The following is a 25,940-nucleotide window of genomic DNA, read 5'->3' as shown; positions in this document are numbered from 1 at the left end:
ATTGGAATCAAGTCTGGCTGCCGTTTCCTCGGGCCACTGTTGAAAATAGAAATCCAAAAAATCAATAGAAGACTGAGGGTACACGATTTTGAGAAAATATTTGCATCCCCCATTAGGGAAAATAATGGGCTCATTAGAGCACCGCCTTGTGTGGTGCCCCTCATTCCACGGCATGCATTTTGGGTTTTGTCTTTACATACTCGTGTGCGGATAATCTGACCCTAGAAGCGCCGCCCTGGCGGAGGACCAGGCTTTGTCGTCATGTTTCCTCCTTTTGTTTCTTACTGTCATGGAATGTACTTGTGCATGAAATTAGAATACTTTGAAAGAGTTCCACATTTCCTCTTGGAAAAATGGATAGTTTCTTGACCATTGGGTGATGTGTGGCAGCCCACTCTGCTGTTGGGAAATGTACAAGCTAGATGAAGGTTTACCTCGAAAATGCTAGACGGAGGTTTACCTGGAAAATACAGAAAATACCAAAGGGCGTATGGCCTAATGCTACTAATTGCCCGTATGGAGAACTTTTAGTAAAGGAATGTTTCATAAACAATATCTCCCGATAACTTCATTATGTTTTTATTTTTCAAATAAGTGAAATTGAATTGGGCTTTGTTGGCAGTGACTTTGTCTTTGGTAGGCAGTAAGCACTGAATGCTCTTTGAGCGTGTGAAACCTTTAAAGAAATGACAGTTTAGTGTCTCTTTTACTATAAATTTCACATCTCGATTGAAGTTAAGGACATCCTAAACAAGGAAATGTGTATATCCATAAGGGTGGCATATTTTGTATTGTGAAAAGAATGGATGTGTGACATGTTTCTGTACTGCTAAATTAGTCTGTAGTTAAATTTAATTCACCTGCATATGTAGCCTGGGAGAATTGGAGTAGCTTTTGAATGGAGAACCTGTGATCTGCATCTTCCATGCACTAAGACCTTGTTAACAAGCAGTTTAACAAAGAAGCTGTTAAACAGTTTGTAGCTCACGGATGGCACTTAGCAGCGGGGGACACCTAGGGAATGTTGGCCTAACTGACTTCACAAATCAGTATCTGTTCTGGCTTTTGGTGATCAAAGGATTTCCAACTTGCCTGGGCATATTCACACAAGAAATACTTTTTCATAGGGATCTTACAATGCCATGGTAGTCTTTATATAGGAACTAGAGTGGGATTGCATTGGAGAAAAAAATGTAATTAGGGATATGACCTTATACTTCATTTTCAATGGCAGGCCCTGACAATTACTGTTTTCTATTTGCATGATTTTGATTTGGTGACTTGGCTCAAGAAAATTATGAATAATAGGAATCATACCAGACCTGATATACAGTTACAACCTCAATATGTATCTGATTAAACTCATTCTCCTGAAATCCCTCAAATCCTCACTCCCCTTCTGAGTTGCCCTAAGGTACTTATGTATTGGTATGTCAATCATCTAATACTCAAAACTGTCTTTGGCCCAATTTCTTCCTTTCCTATTAGTTCCTTTTACTTTCCCTCCCCAAGTCACCATGTGTAGGCTTTCTTAGGGACAGTGTACTAATTGGCCCCTCTCAGGTTCTTTATCTTTTTCCTGACCATCACTACCATATTAATCTTCTTTAAGACCCAGAAGTATCTTGTGGCAGTCTACATTCATGTCTTTTGCAGCTTCCCATTGCCTTTAGTGATAAGCCCACAGTTTTCTGCCTGAAATGTGTAATTCTTGAAAATAGGTTTCAGACACCATTGCCATCTGTTGTTGCTTCTTTGGAAGAATCTGTCTTCTAGCAAAACTGTCCACTCTTCACTGCCTCTGTACCTTCATATACTGTGCTGACTTATTGAGCTCTTTACAGAAACATAGTCATGGCTCATTTATGTATATGTCAGGGTCAATCAAGATAATCCTTAGCTATCCTGGAAGCAGCATACAGACCAGTAGAAAATGAAATGATCCCCAAGTGGCCAAAATAGCATAACAAAATAATAAACCTTCTCTTTAGTTTGAATAACACCTTCTCACACTGTATGCTATCTTATTTCACCAGTGGTTACTGTGCTTATAGGAGAAGTGCTTAAGCCCTTGTCCATGCCATAATTACTACATATACTTTTTTTTTGAGACAGGGTCTTGCTATATTGCCCAGGCTGGTCTCAAACTCCTGGGCTCAAGCAATCCTCCCACTTCAGCCCCCAGGTAGCTGAGAGTATAGTCACATGCCCAGCTTCTATGTACTTTTAGACAAACTTTTTCAAAGAATAGTTGCCCAGTACTGGAAGCAACAAATTTTAAAAGGTTTGGAGGTTGTTGGCTGTGGGCAAAAGAGACAGGCACCTTAAAAAGAGACAGGTAGCAGGGATCAAAACATTATGAGAGCAGGGAGAAAACTACAAAAAGTTTGCTAGTTATCATAAATGTATGGCTCAGGGGCCATTCTGTTTCTTGAATCCCGAAGCCGGTGTTTCCTACTGTGCTCAAAATGAAAACAAATGATCAGCCGAAGGCTAAATCACATATAATTTTTACATGTGCCACCATGAAAGAAAGCAAGGAGATGAATAATCGAATTTTTTTTTTTTAAGATGGAGTTTCACTCTTGTTGCCCAGGCTGGAGTGCAATGGCATGATCTTGGTTCACTGCAGCCTCTGCCTTCCGGGTTCAAGCAGTTATCCTGCCTCAGCCTCCCAAGTCCTGGGATTACAGACATGCGCCACCATGCCCGGCTAATTTTGTATTTTTAGTAGAGATGGGGTTTCACCATGTTGATCAGGCTGGTCTCGAACTCCTGACCTCAAGTAATCCGCCCACCTCGGCCTCCTATAGTGCTGGGATTACAGGTGTGAGCCACTGCACCCGGCGGCTACATTTCTTTTTAAGTTATGGCTTTTAATGGAATAAATGTCAGTTGGCTCCTTTTGACATTCCCCAGAACCGTTCAGTAACAACTTTAAATATAAGGATGAATGAATGAATGCAGTGAATGAATCTAGAAAGTAAATTTCTCAAAGGAACCCCTCATTATATCACTATGTTATATGAATAAGGCCATACTTGAATTTGGGGAACAAGCTTTACCTAAGGCAACTAGAAAAACTGTCATGCTCCATAGACCACTACACATGCTGTGTGCGAATGTGTGCACGCACACACACTATGTGTATGGTGTTGGAGGCTTTATGTGGGGACTGGTTATAAGCTGCTTCCAAAGCAGCTGGAAATGTTGGCCAATAACTTGGCAAAATTGTCTGCCGTTCAGAAGGCTAGAGCTCTCACAAGCTCAAAAAGAAGATGAAACTCAGGTTTTGTTATTAACATGTTGTTTCAATTCCATTTGTCACTGGTTAGCTTCGAGAAAGTCTGTTTAGTCCCAGTAGAAGCAGCAATGCCAATTGGTACATTGCAATAGGACCTTTAATTCTTTATGGTCATGAAATTCTTTTCCGTTTTAAAACATCCTTAGACCATCTTTGGAAGGCAAATAGTGGCTGTTTTTAAAAATCAGGTCTCAAGATGTTTGTTGACTTGTCAAAGGTTTGAAGACATCAGGACCAAGTTTACTGAATGCTGAGAGCGTCAGATTCCATTCCCTAAGTATAGCCCTTCTCCTTTGGGTCAGATATTCTCTTGACAATGATGATTGAGAAGTCACACATCTGTTAGCTGCTTGTCTTTGTTTTTAATGGTGAGAAATAGCTATTTAACTATTTTGAAGGAAGAGGCGAGAGAAAGGACAAAGGAGGGAAATGGAACTGTTCCATTTTCTATTGCATGGAATAGCCCCATGATATTCCTTGCCTTTCTAAAAAAAAATTTAAAAAGTATCCCAGCTCTCTCTATGTGACCTTGGGCTTCTTTCTCACCTCCCTTGTGACCATACCCTTCTTTTCTGTTTGACATTTATTTCTCTACTTGACTCTGATAGTAGGCTTTTCGTTTTCAAAGTAGTGTCTGCAAAGAACTCATGAACCTGCTAAAGAATTAAGTTCTAATGGCTGTTCCTTGTGCTTGACCACCCCCTCCCAATGCCATCTTTGATGGTGGTGGTAGCTGTTAAAAGGTTTTGTGCCCTCCACACACCTCCTTAATGATCAGACTATTTGGAACCTGAACAAACCCATCTCTGAAAACTGTTTTGCTTTTTTTTCTCCTGCATTATGAGGTTTATTTACATTCAAAATTATAGAGAGACACTGGAGAAATAGGATGCCTACTGATTTATTTCCAAACTTAGCACAGGATTGGTTAATGCATAGTTGACATTCATTTATGATTAAGTTTGCTACAACATTTTAAGACCAAGACAATAAACCTGCCTTAGAATAGTCAAGAATACTGATGTTTTGAGCTGTGGTTAGGTAAAAGAATGTAAAAAAATACACTGTCAAATGGATCCCACAGAAGTATGTATACATATGAGAGAGAGAAAGAGGGAGAGGGAGGGAGGATGATGATGCAAAAGCAAATGGAGCAAAATGTAAACCACTGATGAGTCTGGGTAAGGGATGTGTCAGAGTTCTTTTACTATTGCAACTTTTTGGAAGTTTAATGTCCAAATAAAATTTTACCAAAAAAAAAAAAAAAAACAGTATAGGGCAGGGCCACTGTTAGTTCATCTAAGCATGGTTCTACAAAAGAAAAAAGCATCATAAAAAAAAGTTTTACTCTGTCATAACCCCAACTTTGAATAGTTCTATTTCCATTATAATGCAGCCTACTTTTAAACCTGATTCTGCCCGTTTCATGTGATCAACCTTAAGAGACAATACCTGAAAATAAAGTTACTAGAATTTTTCTGTTAGGTCTGATTTACCTGTGGTCTCATATGCTTGGCTTAAAACATGATGTTTTGGCAGACCACATTCAGCCATGGTTAGGTATCCTCAGGAAGACCCTAAGCCATGACCCAGAGCAGAAGGAACGGCCAGTCTCCCATCTTCCTTCTGTTCTGCAAAAGTAAATACCATATAGTGTTTTAAATGCCTAAGGAAGAGGTATTTGTGAGGTCACACATATATATATATAGAGAGAGAGAGAAAGAGAGAGAGAGAGACATATGTATACACATATATACGTATGTATATACATATATATACATACGTATGTGTGTGTGTGTATATATATATATATTTTGTTTTGTTTTGTTTTGTTTTGAGACGGAGTTTTGCTCTTGTTGCCCAGGCTAGAGTGCAATGGCGTGATCTCGGCTCACCGCAACCTCCACCTCCTGGCCTCAAGCGATTCTCCTGCCTCAGCCTCTCGAGTAGCTGGGATTGCAGGTGTGCACCACCACGCCTGGATAATTTTGTATTTTTAGTAGAGATGGGGTTTCTCCATGTTGGTCAGGCTAGTCTCAAACTCCAACCTCAGGTGATCCACCCACCTCAGCCTCCCAAAGTGCTGGGATTACATGCGTGAGCTACCACTCCTGGCCACATTTTTATAATTTTTAGTGTAACTTTTTACAAGCATAAGAACTGTGTTTAGCTCCCACTGCTTTACTCGACTGATATACTTAAGAACAGACTCTCAGGATCTCTTGGCAAGTACAAGCAACCTTTAAAAATAAAAAAGAAGTCAGGTGCTGTGGCTCACGCCTGTAATCCCAGCACTTTGGGAGGCCGAGGCAGGAGGATATTTTAAGTCCAGGAGTTTGAGACCAGCCTGGGCAACATAGGGAGACCTCATCTCTACAAAAAACGAAAACACAAAAAACTTCAGTGTGGTGGCACATGCCCATGGTCCCAGCTACTTGAGAGGCTGAGGTAGGAGGATTGTTTGGACCTGGGAGGTAGACAGGCTGCAATGAGCCATGATTGTGCCACTGCACTCCAGCCTGGGTGACAGATAAACAGGAAAAAGAAAAATCTAAATTGAAGTTTTTGTGTTATCAGGTAAATAAGTTGCTAGAAGCCGGGTGCCATGGCTCACGCCTGTAATCCCAGCACTTTGGGAGGCCAAAGCGGGCAGATCACCTGAGGTCAGGAGTTTGAGACCAGTCTGACCAACATGGAGAAACCCCATCTCTACTAAAAATACAAAATTAGCCAGGCGCAGTGGCTCATGCCTGTAATCCCAGCACTTTGAGAGGCCGAAGTGGGCAGATCACCTGAGGTCAGGAGTTCAAGACCAGCCTGACCAACATGGAGAAACCCCGTCTCTACTAAAAATATGAAATTAGCTGGGTGTGGTGGTGCATGCCTGTAATCCCAGCTACTCGGGAGGCTGAGGCAGGAGAATTGCTTGAACCTGGGAGGCGGAGGTTGCGGTGCGCCATTGCACTCCAGCCTGGGTAACAACAGCAAAACTCAAAAAAAAAAAAAAAGTTGCTAATGATGATGTAGCAACTCTTAGCACAGCGTGGTCCCATTGGAGGCCATGCCATATAACTTTTTTTTTTTTTTTTTCCCGAGACGGAGTTTTGCTCTTGTCACCCAGGCTGAAGTGCAATGGTGCAATCTTGGCTCACTGCAACTTCCGGTTCAAGCAATTCTCCTGCCTCAGCCTCCTGAGTAGCTGATATTACAGGCACATACCACCACGCCCAGCTGATTTTTATATTTTTAGTAGATTCGGGGTTTCACTAGGTTGACCATGCTGGTCTTGAACTCCTGACTTCAGGTGGTCTGCCCGCCTCAGCCTCCCAAATGGTGGGATTACAGGTGTGAGCCACTGCGCCCAGCCAACATTTTTTTAATGTTTGTGTTTTGATGAGCTCTGAGAACTTGCCAGTGAATGTAATGTTTTGTCATTTTAAGTATTCTCTGATATACAGGAAAAAGAAAAGCTTTCCTCAGTGAATAAACTCTGAACCAAGTGCTCATGAGGCCATTGAATTTTTACAATCCTTTTTGACTGTGTATCCTTAAAATGCCTTCCGTAGGTAAACTGGACTACCCTCCAGTTGTGTCATTTTGTGTGTCTGCAGCGCAAGTAGCTTGGCTGATTCACCAAAGAAAAAGGAATTGGCTTCATCAGCACTCCCCCTGGAGGCAGTGTGGGGTTGCAGGGGTTTAGGATCACAGCCAAGACCGCTCCTAAGACCACTTACTGACCTTGGGCAATTGACCCTGAGGCACATTGCTCTGAGGCCCAGATTCCCCATCTGTTAAATGAGACACCATTTACCGTGGGTTGCTTGATACAGTGATTAAATGCCGTAACACTAATGGTACTAGCCAGGCATGGAGAAGTAAGTTAGCCATCTGCTAAAAAATGAAACAGAAAGCCATGCCTATAATGAAAAGGGTATTGTCACTCATGTTCCTTTAGTTGGACTCTTTGTGCATGAATGACAGTCAATCCTCAATGTAATTTGTTGAAAGGCTGGAATGAAGTTGTGGGAATTGTAAGTTTGAGATGTGGCCAGAACTTCCAGGTGATTGGAAGGAGGGGATGGTGGGATGGTGGCATGTAGTGCTAACGTTGATTTACCTTGATTAGGATAGTAATTTACTGCACATTTTTGACAAAAAGGCTAATCAGGGAGTACAGCTGTAAAAGTAATTCAAATCTTCGGCCATCTGTATCTTTGTGCTAGCTTGGAAAATCCATGGCTTGTCTTAATTTGTGATGTTTTCTCTTGTTTTATAATCCAGTGACATTTAATTTTTAGGTTCTATTTAATATTTATGTTCTTTGTAAGTCTGCAGAGCAAATACCTTAGTGTCTCCCTGCTTAGCCTGATTTAGCAGGGGGCAGATGTTCATATTTCATGATTTGGGTTAAATTGCATTGAAGGCACTCATTCTCCTGGTAGGAGTTTTAGAGTTACTAATTAAATTCTTAACCTCTGGTTCTCTTCCTCTGACATGTGGGAGTGGTTTTTTCAAAATATCCAAGACATTTTCTGACTCATTAACACATCCTTTTTTATTGAGGAGTCAGAGGAATATGCCTATGTTTAGAAAGCCTTTCCTTAGTCAAGACATGAATGAGTTGCACCTGTGTGAAATGATGCCTTGTTTAAAAGGTCATAACCTCCCAAAGGTAATGTAGGAAATGAGGTCATCTTCACTTTTTGTTCAGGGTGAATGAAAGTTAAATTTATTAGTTAGAATAATATATGTGTGGCATCGCTCCTACTGCTAATAAAGATTGTAGCTATGAGGTGCTTGCCCTTCATTTGTGAACTGTTACAGTGTTAATTTTCTCAATGTCCTATCATTTATAAAAGAAAAACCATAAATTTTAATCAGGTTTTATTTTATTTTATTTTTTTTGAGACGGAGTCTCGCTCTGTCGCCCAGGCTGGAGTCCAGGGCTGCAATCTCAGCTCACTGCAACCTCTGCCTCCCAGTTTGAAGCGATTCTCCTGCCTCAGCCTCCCAAGTAGCTGGGATTACAGGCACCCACCACCACGCCTGGCTAATTTTTGTGTTTTTAGTAGAGACAGGGTTTCACTATGTTGGCCAGGCTGGGCTCAAACTCCTGACCTTGTGATCCATCTGCCTCAGCCTCCCAAAGTGCTGGGATTACAGGTGTGAGCTACCACACCCGGCCAGTAATCAAAGGTTTTAATAGGTAGTATTTTCCAACACTCAGTGTTTACAGTCTAATTGAGATAGTCGCTGAAAAATGACTTAGTCTCAGGCTGAAAGTGTATGGGTTTTCACTGCCTTTCCCACTTGTTTAAGCAAATGAGAACTTTTTTTTTTTTTTTTTTTGACATCCTTCCTGAGATGGAAGAACGTTTATTAAGGCAGAAGAATTTTTGGAAGTCTGACATGTCAGTGTGTATGTGTGACTAGACTCTGGCTTTTAGCCATATGACCTTGGACAAGTCTCTTGACTTTCCTGAACCTTGTTTTATCTAAAATGATTGGGTCGGGATAATTATCTATAATTTTCTTTCTTTACGTCATTTTTTTGTGGGTGAAAGGCCCAGGTATAAAAAAGCTCCATCTCTCCATCTGGTTCTGAAAGTTCTGATATTATTATTTTTTTCTTTGTGCCCTGGGATGAACGACGATGATTTTTAATCATCAGAAGATACAAAGAACATAAATGGTGATAGCAAAGTTCCTGGGTTGTAGGGCAGGGAATGTTGTCTTGACACTTTTATAGCCCTTCATCCAAGGAGGCTTTTTATTCAGAGGAGGATTTACATCTTACTCTGCCCATTGCAGCTGATGACATTTCACACATACTAGGCACTGACTGCATAACTTTTCAGTGAATGCCTGCTTATGATGCAATTAAACATTAACAGTCACCAAGCTGGATTTTATTTTCACATAGTGCTGTATTCAGTAACTGTTTGTTGAAGGAACTCATTGATGAATGTCTGGCTGACTTTAGCCCTTAGTAAAGGCTTGAGGATTTAATGTGCAGTATAAGGATTTAATTGTGCTATTTCTATTTTGTGTATAAACTCAGTTTAGTGTCTTACAAAACATAATTAGAAATCTGAAACCTAAGCAGTTCGGCTGAGTGGACCCACTCTCAGGAGGCAGCACTGCCTCAGTTGGAAAAATTGCTTAGGAAATACGGGGGGCCGAGTGGGGTCTTGAGCCATTTTTCATGGGGCATAGTAGTGCGCAAGGCAGGTGGCCTGATCCCTGACACTTCTTTCTACAACTTATAGGATGTCACAAGGATTTGTGGGCAAGTTAGAAAGTCAACACATCAACTTCCTTGAGAACTTTTCTAAGGAATCGACTGTAAAGAGGCACCTTTTAGAGGCTCCTGGAAATAAACTAGCTTTGGTGGCATGTTCTGAAATTCTGAGCTGGCAAAGGGACTACTATCAAATTATATAGCTCTAAATTTTAAATTTCAGGGGGCCTGGGGGGTGGTGCGGTAGTAATTTGGTTACTTTCTCTGGGCCCAGCTGTGTGTTAACAGCATTCAATAAAAGCTCTGGGTCGGGGGTAAGAGAAATGCATTCAGGTTTTAGATGTCTTTGTTTTTTCTTATATTGTCCACAGCAGCCACTGTTTGATGTCCTGTGACTGAGAAACCAGGCTTTAAACTTTATGCCTTTGGAGATGGAGCCCAAGATGAGCAAACTGGCCTTTGGCTGTCAGAGAAGTTCCACATCAGATGATGACTCTGGTTGTGCATTGGAGGAGTACGCCTGGGTCCCCCCGGGCCTGAGACCAGAGCAGGTAGGAATTTCATCATCCTATATTTACTCTTTGTTTTTCAGTGTGAGTTCAGACTTCAGAACATTATTTTGTAAATGGATAGAACATCACTGAGATGCTGGAATACCACCCTCCTCAGTCCTTATTCTTCTTTGTATGGCTTTGAAGTTTTACTTTTGAAGGTCACATTTAGTTTCTCAATGGAAGTTTCCAATCTCGTCGTACCCATGGTTCCAGAAGCCTCATAAGGATCCCATTTTTGCTCTAATGAATGAAATCCAGAGTACTACATATGCATTGGTTATGTGTATTTCGGATGAATCCCTCTTGAGAGTGAGAGGAATTTACCTTTTAAAAAACTTCTGTGACAACAAAAAGGCAATAAAAGAAAAGAGAAAAGTTTCCATGCCAGTTCTCAGCAATGCTTTTGCTTTGGAAGCGAAGATAGTGAGCTATCAGAAACCCTCTGAAGTGTTACTGCTTAGATGTTTGACCTTTGATAACTTTGCATATAAAAGAGCCTGTCACTTACACCACAGGGATTGGAAAAAAAATTAAAGAGTTAATTTTATGCTTTGTTTGTATTGTTATTTTAGGGAAGATGAGAACATTCCATATGCCTATTTAATTTTCCCAATATCTTTACAATGATTAACTTGTTGAAAATCACTGATGATATTATTAAAAGAGCAGAGGCATCATTTGAAAATCAAGTTGACAGTGGGGTATGTGGTTGCTTTGCTTCTGAGTTAGGGTTCTGTTTCCTGTAGGGTGGGACGTTTTATGAGAATAGGGTATTCTTATTTATCCATGGCATAGCACAGTACCTGGCATGCATGTAGCTGATATCAGTAAGTGTTTATAACTGTAAAAAGCTTCTAGAGCTGATAGAATGGGGAGAGGGTGGAGTGCTGGCGAAGCAGTTAGAAAAGCAATATTTTGACAAATTACTTAGAGAGAATCCCTTCTTACATCTTAGAGTGGGTAGGTTTTGTGTGGTACTAAGGTATTGAAGTAGACAGGCCCTAAATTCCTGTCTCCTGTCTTTTTTTTCTTTTATTCCTTCTCAGCTCTGCAGTATCCTTTGCAGTACTCATTAAGGGATGTTCCTTTAAAGACATCAGAAAAACAAACAAGCAGAAATTAAGTTTTCCTTTCAGAGTGAGCAAAGTACAGCTCAATGTGGTGTCTCTCCAATTTCCCTGGGGAGACTGACTTCAGGTATTCAGAAAATAGCACTCATGGAAGCAAAGAAAGCTGATGTTTGAGAGAACCTGATAAAGAAGAGTTTACAACATTTAGCAAAACAGCCTTTGTCTTTGTGATGTGTAAAATTCAGAGAGCAAATTAAATGTGTTTGTGCAGTGGCTGGATTTTGGACCATTTCACACAGTCTGTTTAGTAATTTGCAGAATTCACCCAGGACTTTCTTGCTGATCTCTTGTCTGACCCTTGGAAGATTGGCTGAGGAAGAGTAGTCTTTTTTTTTTTGAGACAGAGTCTTGCTCTGTCGCTCAGGCTGGAGTGCAGTGGCGCCATCTTGGCTGACTACAACCTCTGCCTCCCAGGTTCAAGCGATTCTCCTGCCTTAGCCTCCCGAGTAGCTAGGATTATAGGCCTGCACCACCACGCCCAGCTAATTTTTGTAGTTTTAGTAGAGACAGGGTTTCACCACGTTGGTCAGGCTGGACTCGAACTCCTGACCTCAGGTGATCCACCAGCCTCAGCCCCCCAGAGTGCTGGGATTACAGGCGTGAGCCACACCACTGGGAAGAGTGGTCTTAAATGTGCATATTTTATGGTGCATAATTTATGATGTCCCTAATTGTCACTACAAATTACATTCCTGAAGAGCAATTTAGCAGCTGGGTGCTAGTTATCTGAAGGTTTGCAGTTCTGCTGAGTTGGCTCAGCTGGTCTTCTCATTAGCTACAAGAGGCCAAACCCTGTACCTAGGGAAAGGTAACTTTTAAAGATTAAGTGAGCTGAGATGCTCAGTTCTGTATGTTGATGCCATTCTGTCTCTTTTGCAGATCCAGCTCTATTTTGCTTGCTTACCAGAGGAAAAGGTTCCTTACGTTAACAGCCCCGGAGAGAAGCATCGGATTAAACAGCTTTTGTACCAGTTACCACCACATGATAATGAGGTAAAATAGTAGGAAGAAGGCTAATTAGAAAAAATAAGAAAAAATGCGTGAGAAGCATTGAGATGCTGCTCATAAACCCCAACTCCTCACTGGCGAGGGCTCCCTTTTGCCTTTCTTTAGTTAAAATTTGGCCAGAGAATACAGCTTTCCATTCTTTGAGAGAAAGAGAGAAAAGAGTATCAGTGTAATAAACTTAACACAAGTTGGTTTTTATAGTGTTTGCAGCCACCCACCAATGGTCAGGAACCTACAAATTCCTGAGATTTCCCTGCCCCTGCATCCAGAGTGAATGCTTTATGGTCATTCAGGCCTGCAGTTGAGTTGAGTGCATGTAGAAGGGAGAGTAAAAGTGACAGTTAACAAGTTTAAACCTTTTGTGGAAAGGTTAATGTCCTATATATTATTTTTAATGTCTGTGTTGATAAGGGTTTTCCATTAAACATTTCTTATTTAAAAAAAAGACTATTCCTTCACGTTGCATTTCCCTTTTTCTAGAGAGGCTGTAAAATTCAGATATGGTATCATTTTAAAATCGTGGGGGTGTGACACAGGCGAGCTAAACTTACTGTTTTATTTCCTGAAACCCTAACTCTGGAAGTAGAGAACTGGTGAGAAAGACTGCACTCAGTGTGGTGTTTCTGTTTTGCTTTCTGTGAAGGTGCGGTATTGCCAGTCTTTGAGTGAAGAGGAGAAAAAAGAATTGCAGGTGTTCAGTGCTCAGCGGAAGAAAGAAGCACTGGGAAGAGGAACAATTAAGCTTCTGTCCAGAGCAGTCATGCATGCTGCGTGTGAGCAGGTGGGCAGCCCCTTCTCTGATGCGTAGCTTGTGGCAGTGACGTGGACGGGGTGGACAGCTGGGGGTAGGTGACTGGACTAGCAGAGGTGTGGGTCCTGAAAGCCTCCAGAAAATGAGAGAAAGACAGCCTAGCTTTTTATTAAATAGCAATTCATGTTTCATATTTGTAACTAGCTACACTGCTGTGTATGACAGCAGGAGTCAATCACCCTTATGCAAACGCTGGGTGAAATCCTGCCTTTGGTAGGATCCTGGCATGGAGGTAGGTGCTAGGATACATCTTGTATTCAAAAGATGCAGAAATGTAATGAAGACATTCAGATCTTTGCTGGCAGTTCTCAGAGTAGGAAATGTATCCAGCAGGAGGCTGGCACAGGAAAACCACTATTTGTGTGAATCAGATTACACCGTCCTTAGAAATAGTTGTATGTCTGAGATACGTGCCTTAACAGTGGAGAATCACCAGTAATCCAGCTTAATTAAAGAGCTACTTAATCACTAACAGGTGGCAAAAATAAACACATTCCTGACAAATTCGAGATTTGTCCTAAAGTAGGAAAGCCTGAGAATCCCGTCTTTAAAAAATGATCCTTTTACATTTACATTTGTTTGTAGTGTGGGTTGAAGATAAATGGAGGTGAAGTTGCAGTGTTCGCCTCCCGCGCGGGCCCTGGCGTGTGCTGGCATCCATCCTGCTTTGTCTGCTTCACGTGCAATGAGCTGCTGGTCGACCTCATCTATTTTTATCAGGATGGAAAAATTCACTGTGGCAGGCACCACGCAGAACTGCTCAAACCACGGTGCTCAGCATGTGACGAGGTAAAAAAAGTTCATCCTTTCATACTTGGAAAAATAAGCTTAGATTAAGCCAATATTCCACTGTTTACATCAAAGCAAAATATTAAAATTTCCTGGATGTTGTTCTGTGTGCATGTTTTAAAGATAATCCTGTACATTCATACAGTGAAATAATCTATATTTGGTTGGTGCAAAAGTAATTGCGGTTTTTTGCCATAATGGTCAAAACCGCAATTATTTTTGCACCTCCCTGATAGGGAAGCAGATGTCTTTGTATTTTGATAAGTATTTTGTCTTCGGTGGGTTGTGAGAAAATACAAGTTGCAGAAGAGCGTGTAGTAGATGGTCTTATTTTTGTTAAGAATGTAAAAAACAATATGATGTATGTATTTGTTTATACTCAGAAAAGGTACGGAAAGACAAATACCAAATTAATAATAGTTACCCTGGGGGAAGGTGGGAATGGATGATGGCTTGAAAGGAAAAATTTTTTTCCTTTAGCTTTTTATTTTAAAATAATTTTAGATTTACGGAAGAGTTGCAAAGCTATTACAGAGAGATCCTGCATGCCCTTCTCCCAGCTTCCCCTGACGCTAACATCTTACATAACCATAATGTATGTATCAAAACTAAGAAATTATCATCAGTGTAATACCATTAACTAAACCATAGTCTTTGTTTAGATTTTCCCAGTTTTTTAACAAATGTTCCTTTTCTTATCCAAGATCAATCCAGGGTGCTTCATTGCATTTACTCATTGTATCTTCTTAGTCTCTTTTCAATCTATGACAATAAACTTTGTTTTTATTTTTATACATTCATTTTATACGTTTTTTTAACAATGTTCTATTTGAACATATTTTTGTTTTTGTTTTGTTTTATTTTTTTGAGATGGAGTTGCTCTCTGTTGCCCAGGCTAGAGTGCCATGGTGCAATCTTGGCTCACTGCAACCTCTGCCTCCTGTGTTCAAGTGATTCTCGCACCTCAGCCCCCTGAGTAGCTGGGATTGCAGGTGCCCGCCACCATGCCCAGCTAGTTTTTTTTTTTTGTATTTTTAGTAGAAGCGGGCTTCGCCATGTTGGCCAGGCTGGTCTCGAATTCCTGACCCCAAGAGATTCGCCTGCCTCGGCCTCCCAAAGTGCTGGGAATACCGGGGTGAGCCACTGCACTCCGCTGAACATATTTTGGAAACCAAAAATATAAAAAAATAAAAGAACCTGCCAGGCTTGGTGGCTCACATCTGTAATCCCAGCACTTTGGGAGGCCGAGGTGGGCAGATCATGAGGTCAAGAGATAGAGACCATCCTGGCCAACATGGTGAAACCCCGTCTCAACTAAAAATACAAAAATTAGCTGGGCATGGTGGCATGCATCTTTAGTCCCAGCTACTCAGGAGGCTGAGGCAGGAGAATTGCTTGTACCCAGGAGGCGGAGGTTGCAGTGAGCCGAGGTCACGCCATTGCACTCCAGCGTAGTGACAGGGCAAGACTCTGTCTCAAAAAAAGTAAAAATATAAATAAATAAATAAATAAATAAATAAATATAAAAGAACCAGCCTGGACCCCATGGTGAGACCCCGTCTCTGTCCCAAAATGTTTTTCAAATTAGCTGGGCATGGTGGTTGTGCCCTTGTGGTTCCAGCTACTCAGGAGGCAGAGGTGGGAGGATCACTCAAGCCCAGGAGTTTGAGGCTGCAGTGAGCTATGATAGTGCCACTGTGCTCCAGCCTGGGCTACAATTGAGACCCCGTCTCAAAAAAAATAAAGAGTCGTTAATCTGGAGATGGCCACCAGGTCAGTAAAGCATTATCAACACAAATGCTGTTCACTCATTTCCAGCATCTGTGTAGCTGTAACTGTGTTGAGTCCGCAGACATTTTTATGAGTTTTCTTTCTACTAAAACAGCAAATTATTTCACTAAATTATTTCCGTGTTAATGTGTTCTTTGCCAGATTATGCCAGGGAAATGTTATTGGGCAGCAAAAATATGACCGAGTGAATTACCTCCAGTGTAGAATTCTGGTTTTAGAGTCGAAGCAAGCATGCATTATTTAGTTTCTTTTTTCAGCACTGTCAATTTATGCTCTAGTTTGTAGCTAAATCAAGTTAGAGTTAAGCTTGTGACTCTAAGAAACAAGGTTAGCTATCTGATTTTTTTAAGAGCCAGTGTCTGTCCATTGCCCAGAAAACATGCAGTTACTTGGCCTTTAAAATAGTTCCTAATGATTTTCTTTCATTCTCTGGTTTCACGTTTCTTTTTGAAGATAATTTTTGCTGATGAGTGCACAGAAGCTGAGGGTCGCCATTGGCACATGAAACACTTCTGCTGCCTTGAGTGTGAAACGGTCCTGGGAGGACAGAGGTACATCATGAAGGATGGCCGCCCCTTCTGCTGTGGCTGTTTTGAGTCTCTCTATGCGGAGTACTGTGAAACCTGTGGGGAACATATTGGTAAGTCCACAGCCCTGTCACCTAGCCATTAGTCTGTCTTGGATTATCCAGTCTTACTTTTTCTTTTTCTGTTTTTTAAAGTTGACATATAATTTACATACAATGAAATGTACAGATCTTAAATGTTCTAGCTGATGAGCTTTGACAAATGAGCAGAGAGCCGGTTCTTGTTACTCGCAGTAGTTGTGTTCTGTGAAGTTACTGCGAACACTGGATTAGTGAACACTGAACCGTTGCTTGTGGGGGAATACAGGGTTAGGTTCCTGTGAGCCTCTGGTCACAGCAATTTCGTCAACCCGTCAATACATAATCTTGTTTCACGTGTGTTTTTGCTTAAAGCCACTGCCTTATTGAATGTACACTGTTGATGCATTAATATTGAACTCACAGCCAGTAGCACCGTACTCAAGATTAGGAGCTTATGTAATACATGTCTTTTCTCCATAAGGCACATCACAGCCTTCTTGCCCTTAGCAACATGACAGCATTTCAGCATTATCAGCATTACACTTGGGGGCCATTTTAAACAGCAAACTCACCAACAAAGAGCACAAAAATGCAGAAAACGAGGCAGCAGGTAGACCAGGGATAGGACGCTTGTCTACAATATGAGAGCTGAAACAAAAGGCCGAGCATCTCCTGGATCAGTGCGTGTTGGTTCAGTTCATATTTTTGCCACTCTGCACATCTGCGAATGACCACGAAAGTGTTGTGAATATTAGTTTGGGGGTTGTGAATAAATTTTTATGAGTAGGCAAATTCACAAATACAGAATCCACAAAGAATGAGGATTAATTGTATCTGTGTCACCCACACAAGCTCCCCCATACCCATAATCTTTATTTATTTTCTTCATTTCTTCCTTATACCTTGTTTCAGGCATTAAACCATAACCTGTTATTTATTCTGTCCTTTTCAAAACAGGTGTGGACCATGCGCAGATGACCTATGACGGGCAGCACTGGCACGCCACGGAAACATGCTTTTCTTGTGCCCAGTGTAAAGCCTCTTTGTTGGGATGTCCCTTCCTTCCCAAACAGGGTCAGATTTACTGCTCAAAAACGTGCAGTCTTGGTGAAGACGTCCACGCCTCTGATTCTTCCGACTCTGCATTTCAGTCAGCTCGATCAAGAGACTCCCGAAGAAGTGTGCGAATGGGCAAGAGCAGTCGGTCGGCAGATCAGTGTAGACAGTCTCTCCTCTTATCGCCTGCTCTGAACTACAAGTTTCCTGGCCTCTCAGGCAATGCTGATGACACCCTTTCTCGAAAATTGGATGATCTGAGTCTCTCCAGGCAAGGAACAAGTTTTGCCACTGAAGAATTTTGGAAAGGCAGAGTAGAGCATGAAACTCCAGAAGACCCTGAAGAATGGGCTGATCATGAAGATTATATGACACAGCTCCTCCTCAAGTTTGGTGATAAAAGCCTCTTTCAGCCACAGCCCAAAGAGATGGATATTCGAGCCAGTGAGCACTGGATATCTGATAACATGGTTAAAAATAAGACCGAGTTAAAGCAAAATAACCAGAGCCTTGCAAGTAAAAAATACCAGTCTGATATGTACTGGGCACAGTCACAAGATGGACTGGGTGATTCTGCTTATGGCAGCCACCCAGGCCCTGCAAGCAGTAGAAGGCTTCAGGAATTGGAACTGGATCATGGGGCTTCAGGGTATAATCATGATGAAACACAGTGGTATGAAGATTCCCTGGAGTGTCTGTCAGACCTGAAACCAGAGCAAAGTGTTCGGGATTCGATGGATTCTTTGGCATTGTCCAATATCACAGGTACGTAATCTAGGGATTATGGGGTATTTGAAAAAAGGAGCTATTAAAAAGTGTATTCAAAAAATTGCAATTCAAGCCAGGTGCAGTGGCTCATGCCTATAATCCCAGCACTATGGGAGGCTGAGGTGGGCAGATCATTTGAGGTCAGGAGTTCGAGACCAGCCCAACCGACATGGTGAAACCCCGGCTCTACTAAAAATACAAAAATTAGCTGGGCGTGGTGGCAGGCGCCTGTAATCCCAGCTACTCGGGAGGCTGAGGCAGGAGAATTGCTTGAACCCAGGAGGCAGAGGTTGTAGTGAGCCGAGATCGCACCACTGCACTCCAGCCTGGGCAAGAGCAAGACTCCATCTCAAAAAAAATTGCAATTCAGCATGAGTAAGAGTTGTGTGTTATTCAAAACCATGGATCAAGGGAAGGAAGGAATCTCACTTAAATACCACACACTAGCAAAACAAACGTGGGTACAGGTGAGTGCATATGTATAAAATATATTTAGAGTACAGTCTTTAGGGATAGGTTTTATTACCCTGTTTTGAAGAGGAGGAAATTGATTGGATGAAGGAGTCTACAGCTGGATTGTGTCTGAAAGATATTGTATGCTTGGATTATTCTGTATGGATCCTAAGATACCGAAATTGGCCCACACCACACTTTACAAGCTCTTTTTTTTTCTTCTTTTTTTTTTTTTAAGGTGGAGTTTAGCTCTTGTCGCCTAGGATGGAGTGCAATAGCGTAGTCTCACCTCACTGCAACCTCCATCTCCCAGGTTCAAGTGATTCTTCTGCCTCTGCCTCCCCCAGTAGAGGGGATTACAGGTGCACACCACCATGCCCGGCTAATTTTTGTATTTTTAGTAGAAATGGGGTTTCGCCATGTTGGCCAGGCTGGTCTTGAACTCCTGACCTCAGGTGATCCACCCGCTTCGGCCTCCCAAAGTGCTGGGATTATAGGCATGAGCCAGCACGCCTGGCCACAAGCTCATTTTTTTTTAAACATCTTCCTGAACTTCCCTGTGACAGTAGCTCAAAAACAGCTGAATAGTTTTTATTTAGATTCTAAAATATTACTTTGTTTTCTTTTTTTTTTTTTTCTGGTTTTTTGTTTTGTTTTGAGATGGAGTTTCGCTCTTGTCGCCCAGGCTGGAGTGCAATGATGCAATCTCAGCTCACTATAACCTCTGCCTCTCAGGTTCCCAGGTTTAAGTGATTCTCCTGCCTCAGCCTCTTGAGTAGCTGGGATTACAGGCGCCTGCCACCACGCCCAGCTAATTTTTGTGAGGCAGGCTGGTCTCGAACTCCTGACCTCAGGTGATCCACCTGCCTTGGCCTCCCAAAGTGCTGGGATTACAGGTGTGAGCCACTGCCCCGGCCTACTTTAATGTTTTCAAAGCACAGTCATACCAGTTATCCACATTTTATCTTTAAAATGACCCTGAGCTGTATAGAGTGGATGATATGATTGCATTTCACAAATGAGGAAACTTGAATTACCAAAAGGCTAAATGCCAAACATTACATAGGTTCTAAAGGCAAGATTAGGCCTAGAACCTAGGACATTATGCAAATTATTTGCAAAAAGTCTTTGGATTATAGAAAGGTTGCTGTTGCGTGGCTAGTTTTACAGTCAAACTACTGACATCCAGCCCTTTCATGAAGGTAATGCTTCTGTAATGTAAACAGGAAAGGCTTAGTAGCTGCTTCCTGCCAGAAATAACTTGTGCCAGACGCTGCAGTGACAAGGAAGGGTACGGCAAAGCTACCCCCGCCGCCCCCCCGGCTTCTGTGGACTTGTCAAAGATAAGGCCAGCAATAAAGGGGAGTTGAAGAATGGTGGGTGAGACTGAGTAAGCACCTTTTGTCTGCCAGGCCCAGTGCTAGGAGTTTTAAATTTAATATCAGAAATAGACATAATTTGGCCAGGTGCGGTAGCTCACACCTGCAGTCCCAGCACTTTGGGAGGCCCAAAGCAGGTGGATCACCTGAAGTCAGGAATTCGAGACCAGCCTGGCCAACATGGCAAAACACTGTCTCTACTAAAAATACAAAAATTAGCCAGGCATGGTGGCATGTGCCTGTAATTTCAGCTACTCGGAAGGCTGAGGCAGAATCACTTGAACCTGGGAGGTGGAGGTTGCAGTGAGCCGAGATCGCACCACTGCACTCCAGCCTGAGTGACAGAGCAAGACTCTGTCTCAAAATAAATAAATAAATAAATAAATAAATAAAAGAATTAAACTAATGTGGTACACATTTAAGTGTTAGAGGCTGACATTCCTTGACAATAATGAGCTGAAAAATAGGCCCCCTTTAAAAAGTATGAAGTTATATAGGGCCGGGCGCAGTGGCTCACGCCTGTAATCCCAGCACTTTGGGAGGCCGAGGCGGGTGGATCACAAGGTCAGGAGATTGAGACCATCCTGGCTAACACAGTGAAACCCTGTCTCTACTACAAATACAAAAAATTAGCCAGGCGTGGTGGCGCATGCCTGTAATCCCAGCTACTTGGGAGGCTGAGGCGAGAGAATGGCGTGAACCCGGGAGGCGGAGCTTGCAGTGAGCCGAGATGGTGCCACTGCACTCCAGCCTGGGGGACAGAGCGAGACTCCGTCTCAAAAAAAAAAAAAAAAAAAGTACAAAGTTATGTAGTCTCCAGTTGACAACAGTATCACTTTCAGTCTGTAGGGCTATATGTATTTATCTTACCATGCCTGGGCCCTATTATATCAAAAGAGATCAATATCTGTTTTGTTAAATGTTTCAATAGAAGATTAATCTGGAAGTGGCATATTTTACACATTGAAGGCAGAAAAGACTGGATGAAGATCTAGGTCAGGGGTTGAGTAAACCTCTTCCATAAGGGGCTCGATAGCCCTTTTTAGGCCTATAGTCTCTGGTGTGACTACTTAGCTCTGCCACTGTAGAAAGCAGCCATAAACAATATATAAACAAATAGGTGTGGCTGTTCCAATAAAACTTGATACACAAGCTGTTGAGCTGTAGTTTGCTGACCAGTAGTCTCAGTATAAGATGAGGAAGACTAGCTCATGATGGAGACCGAGGGATTGATTTGAAAGATGTCCAAATGAAGCAGTGCGGCTTTAATGAATTGAGGGGCAGAAGCTTCTACATCTTATGTTAATGGATGAACAGGCTGCTGTGAAGAGCTCTTGAATTTTTGCTGCTCATGCCATGTGCTGTAACTAATCTTTGACTCCAGGCTTATAAGAGAGCCTGTGCCCCAGGCCAGGTGCAGTGGCTCATGCCTGTAATCCCAGCACTTTGGGAGGCCAAGGCGGGTGGATCACCTGAGGTTGGGACTTCGAGACCAGCCTGACCAACATGGAGAAATCCCGTCTTTACTAAAAATACAAAAGTAGCCAGGTGTGGTGGCACATGCCTGTAATCCCAGCTACTCAGGAGGCTGAGGCAGGAGAAACGCTTGAACCCGGGAGGCGGAGGTTGTGTGCCAAGATAGTGCCATTGCACTCCAGCCCGGGCAACAAGAGCAAAACTCTGTCTCAACACAAAACAAAACAAAACAAAACAAAAGGCTGTGCCCACCCCTTATAACAATAACTGCATTTATACCACTTCTCAATTGGCATAGATACATGTTGGCTTACCCTATGGGTTTTAATCAAATATTGAAATTGGAAATTTTCTTTGAAATATTTCCTTTCAGTAGCTTACTTTTAAGTACTGTCGAATATTAGGATGATTGAGAAGCCCATCTTGTTTTGGCCTCTTTTCTAGGGGCTTCGGTGGATGGAGAAAGCAAGCCAAGGCCATCATTGTATTCTCTGCAAAATTTTGAGGAGATGGAAACAGAAGATTGTGAGAAGATGAGCAATATGGGAACTTTGAACTCTTCCATGCTGCACAGGAGTGCAGAGTCCTTAAAGAGTCTAAGTTCAGAGTTGTGTCCAGAGAAAATCCTGCCTGAAGAGAAACCAGTACATCTGCCAGTGCTCAGAAGGTCCAAGTCTCAATCCAGACCCCAGCAGGTCAAGTTTTCCGATGATGTCATTGACAATGGGAACTATGACATTGAAATCCGGCAGCCTCCGATGAGTGAAAGGACTCGGAGACGCGTCTACCATTTTGAAGAGAGGGGATCTAGGTCTCATCACCACCGCCGCAGGAGAAGTAGGAAGTCCCGCTCCGACAATGCTCTGAATCTTGTTACAGAAAGAAAATACTCTCCCAAGGACAGACTGCGGCTGTACACCCCCGATAACTATGAGAAATTTATACAGAATAAAAGCGCCCGGGAGATCCAAGCATACATCCAGAATGCTGATCTCTACGGACAGTACGCCCATGCCACTTCCGATTACGGCCTGCAGAACCCAGGAATGAATCGGTTTCTGGGACTCTACGGCGAGGATGATGATTCCTGGTGTTCTTCCTCCTCCTCCTCTTCTGACTCGGAAGAAGAAGGATATTTTCTTGGACAACCAATCCCTCAACCCCGGCCACAGAGATTTGCCTACTATACAGATGACCTTTCTAGTCCACCGTCTGCACTTCCCACCCCTCAGTTTGGTCAGAGGACAACAAAATCCAAGAAGAAAAAGGGACACAAGGGCAAAAATTGTATTATTTCTTAACCAAGTAGTGATGGAGAGCATTTGTTTAAAACTTAGCCATTAACCATCTGAATCGTATCCTTTTCTTCCATAGGAAAGTTGTGAAAATAGTTTAAAGTGCTTTCTTTGCCCATGTAAATGAGAACTCAACTGCTGTTTACAGTGTCAGATTAACATTTGAAAGGTGTGATTTCTCCAATTTATCCTCCTTGGATGGTGCCAGGTGGACGTGACATCTTGTGCCTATCGGGTGCGGGTGCGTTACAGATTGATGTAGCTGCTTTGGTTTTCCAATCCTCAAGGGAATACTCAAGATGCTGTCTCAGGGGGATTGGATGTTGATTTTAGAAGATGGAGAACTCCAGCCACCTTTGTAAAGCAATAGTGTTTGTCATTTATGTAAGTCAGGTCGGCTCAGGTCTTGATAGTCCGTCTTGGTGTGAGGCATGCCCGTCACGATGACCTAGCTAACACTGTGCATCTTATTGTGAGGCCAACTTGTCCCCTCGAACCCTCTTTGGCCAGGTAAACATTGTATTGTATCAGCGCCAGCTACAGATTGAAAAAAAAAACAAACAAAAAACATTGCTATTTATAACTTAGTATTTCATAGACTTAAGTGTATTCCTAATTTAACGGTGCAAATATTAATGTATATACTGTACAGTTCAGATTTTAAAGCTGATATTTTTATATCCCTGAATTGTAAGCCGTTTGTTACGCTGCAGTGCTAGATTTGCTAGGGAATCAGAATTTATGGATGAACTGATTGCTTGTATTTTAGTCAGGGTTTATAAATGTAGATGGTCAAATTTACATTGCCTAGTGATGGAAAATTCAATTTTTTTTAAATTTTTTTTCCAATATTAAAAAAGGCTCTGTATGCATGGTGGGGCTATGTAAATACTCTTTAAAACTATGGCCCTATTAATCTTACAAGTGTTATTTATGGGTCAAGCAATGTAAACTGTATAAATGTAAAAACAACCCCCCCCAACACATAACCCCTGGAATATATGGTAAAAACAAGTAGAAGCTGTTTCAGCGAGTGGGTTTTTTCCCCTTGCCTGCGGGGGGTGCCTTTCTCATTTTCAGCAAGGTGATGATTATCTCATGGGAAATGACAAAGATCTGCTTTTGTGGCAGAGGACTTTGTAGATTTGTTATTTTAAGAGAGGTTATTCCTTTTTATTCCTTCCCTCCCGCTAATTTGTTGGCCTTTAACAGCAATTTTGAAAACTGGGTCTTCTGGTTATGTTTTTGTTTTAAAATCTTTAAATTAGAGGATGCTGTGCCATTGAGTACTCTAAGTTAATATGAGGTTCTGGTTCAGGGAAAACGTACGTTGGATCTGAACTAATGAGCAGATATTTTGATATGTGCCATTCTTGCATATACATCTCAGTCCTAACTAAAGGTTCTAGTAGCATCCAGGACCTTTAGGGAGGCATTTAATAAACGCTTAATAAATAACAAAACTACCTTTCCGAATATAAATCTTTGCAAATGTATCCAGATGATAACTTCCATTTTGTGCCTGTGTTCAGGCATGATTTGTTTTGCCGTTGCTCTACCATTAACAGACCTCCGTTTGTCTCGTGTGTCCACACACCCCACTTGTAGGCCAGAAATAGGGCTTCAGACACAGAGGCATATTTTTTCCATATAGACTGGAGTGGGGAAAATTTGGCCTTAGGGAGGGCAGACACAAGTCCAGCGGGTAAACCAGCGAGTAGTAGGTGGACAGCCTTCCCACACAAGGGTTTGTATCTGGGCTACACAGATTCCCTTCAGAAAAGCACCAATGGTGAGAGAGTTCTTCACTCGGTAACTTACATTCCCTGGTCTGGTGCCTTTAAAAAACCATCAGCAATGAAAAGGAAGTGCATACACATCACAAAAAAAGTCAAATAGGGCAAAAGTCAGAGACAGCATCTCCTTTCCATTCTTCATCCCAGTCCCCTGGTTCTTCTCCTCAGAAGTAACCGCCCTTACCCAGTTCTAGTGTCTCCTTCAGACATTCAACGCACATTCGTATAAATGTCTCTTAAAAGTGGTAGTGACCTATATGTGCTGTGACTTGCTTTTTTCCCTTTATATGTGGACATTTCACGTTAGTGCATATAGGTCTACCCATTCTTTCAGTGACTGCTTAATAGTTGACTTTTGGAGATACCTTTCACCAGTCTCTTAATGATGGAGTTGACTTTCCTCATACATTATGCTACACTGGCACATGTGCACATAAATCGGGAGCAGCATAATTACTGGGACAAAGGTTATGTATTTAAGACTGATGGATATTGCCAATTTTCCTCCAAAAGAAATTCTCCTGATTTACATTAATGTAATGTAAATGAGAGTGTTTGTTCCATCACAACCTCTCAATGTATTAGCAGATTTCTTGATTTTGAAGTATCTGTGCTGCAGCAAGTGGGCATCCTTTTAGAAAAGACTGTTGCAATCTGTTGCTTATAAAGGATGGATAATAAATAGTGAACAGGTGATAGTTAGCCTGGAGAACGCAGGTATAAGGTGAGGGTACTGCCCTTACTTTTCAAGTACATTCTCAAAAGATAAGGGTTACTACATACGCTGCCAAAGGCTTAAGGAAATGCAGAGCTATTTATTCACAATAATAATGTAACTTTCTTTTCCTTTTTCTGAGAGAGTTTTGCTCCTGTTGCCAAGGCTGGATTGCAACGGCACAATCTCAGCTCACTACAACCTCTGCCTCCCGGGTTCAAGCAATTCTCCTGTCTCAGCCTCCCAAGTAGCTGAGATTACAGGTACCTGCCACCATGCTCGGCTAATTTTTTATATTTTTAGTAGAGACGGGGTTTCACCAAGTTGGCCAGGCTGGTCTCGAACTCCTGACCTTCAGGTGATCCACCTGCCTCAGCCTCCCAAAGTGCTGGGGATTACAGGCGTGAGCCACTGCATCCAGCAATAATGTAACTTTCAAGCTTAAAAATTAATCCGTTTGTAGCAATAACAGAAGACTATCTACAACGGAAGAAAGAAGCAACTGCCTTACAGTTCTGTAAAGAATTGGCAAGAAAATAATGCCTATAGTTGCTGTCTTAGTCTGTTCTCACATGACTACAAAGAACTGCCAAGACTGGGTAATTTATAAAGGAAAGAGGTTTAACTGACCCAGTTCCACACGGCTGGGGGGGCCTTAGGAAACGCAATCATGGCAGAAGCGGAAGCAAACACGTCTTACATGGCAGCAGGTGGAGAGACCCTGTGAAGGAAGTGAAGGGGGAAGAGCCCCCTTATAAAACCATCAG

The 25,940-nt window shown here is 42.1% G+C and overlaps 1 protein-coding gene across 6 annotated transcripts in view; it reads left to right on the top strand.

The window, feature by feature from the left end:
- The window catches only part of PRICKLE1 (prickle planar cell polarity protein 1), a 138,172-nt gene extending 112,439 nt beyond the window's left edge, over positions 1 to 25,733 (top strand). For 4 of the 6 annotated variants that reach the window (XM_032173728.2, XM_058426504.1, XM_032173730.2 and 1 more), the window contains exons 2-8: positions 9,917 to 10,096; positions 12,109 to 12,222; positions 12,881 to 13,018; positions 13,634 to 13,837; positions 16,082 to 16,268; positions 17,193 to 18,056; positions 21,812 to 25,733. In XM_032173728.2, coding sequence (XP_032029619.1) covers positions 9,965 to 10,096; positions 12,109 to 12,222; positions 12,881 to 13,018; positions 13,634 to 13,837; positions 16,082 to 16,268; positions 17,193 to 18,056; positions 21,812 to 22,668 — 2,496 coding nt within the window. In that variant the 5' untranslated portion in view covers positions 9,917 to 9,964 and the 3' untranslated portion in view covers positions 22,669 to 25,733. The remainder of the gene's footprint in view (positions 1 to 9,916; positions 10,097 to 12,108; positions 12,223 to 12,880; positions 13,019 to 13,633; positions 13,838 to 16,081; positions 16,269 to 17,192; positions 18,057 to 21,811) is intronic. The other 2 variants (XM_032173731.2, XM_058426505.1) reach the window with 1 other exon arrangement.
- Positions 25,734 to 25,940: the final 207 nt, after the last annotated feature.

Source organism: Hylobates moloch, unplaced genomic scaffold (genome assembly GCF_009828535.3).
Source record: "Hylobates moloch isolate HMO894 unplaced genomic scaffold, HMol_V3 SCAFFOLD_13, whole genome shotgun sequence".
Taxonomy (NCBI): domain Eukaryota; kingdom Metazoa; phylum Chordata; class Mammalia; order Primates; family Hylobatidae; genus Hylobates; species Hylobates moloch.
The sequence above is the reverse complement of the archived record's forward strand: the minus strand, read 5'-3'. Positions and strand labels throughout refer to the sequence as shown.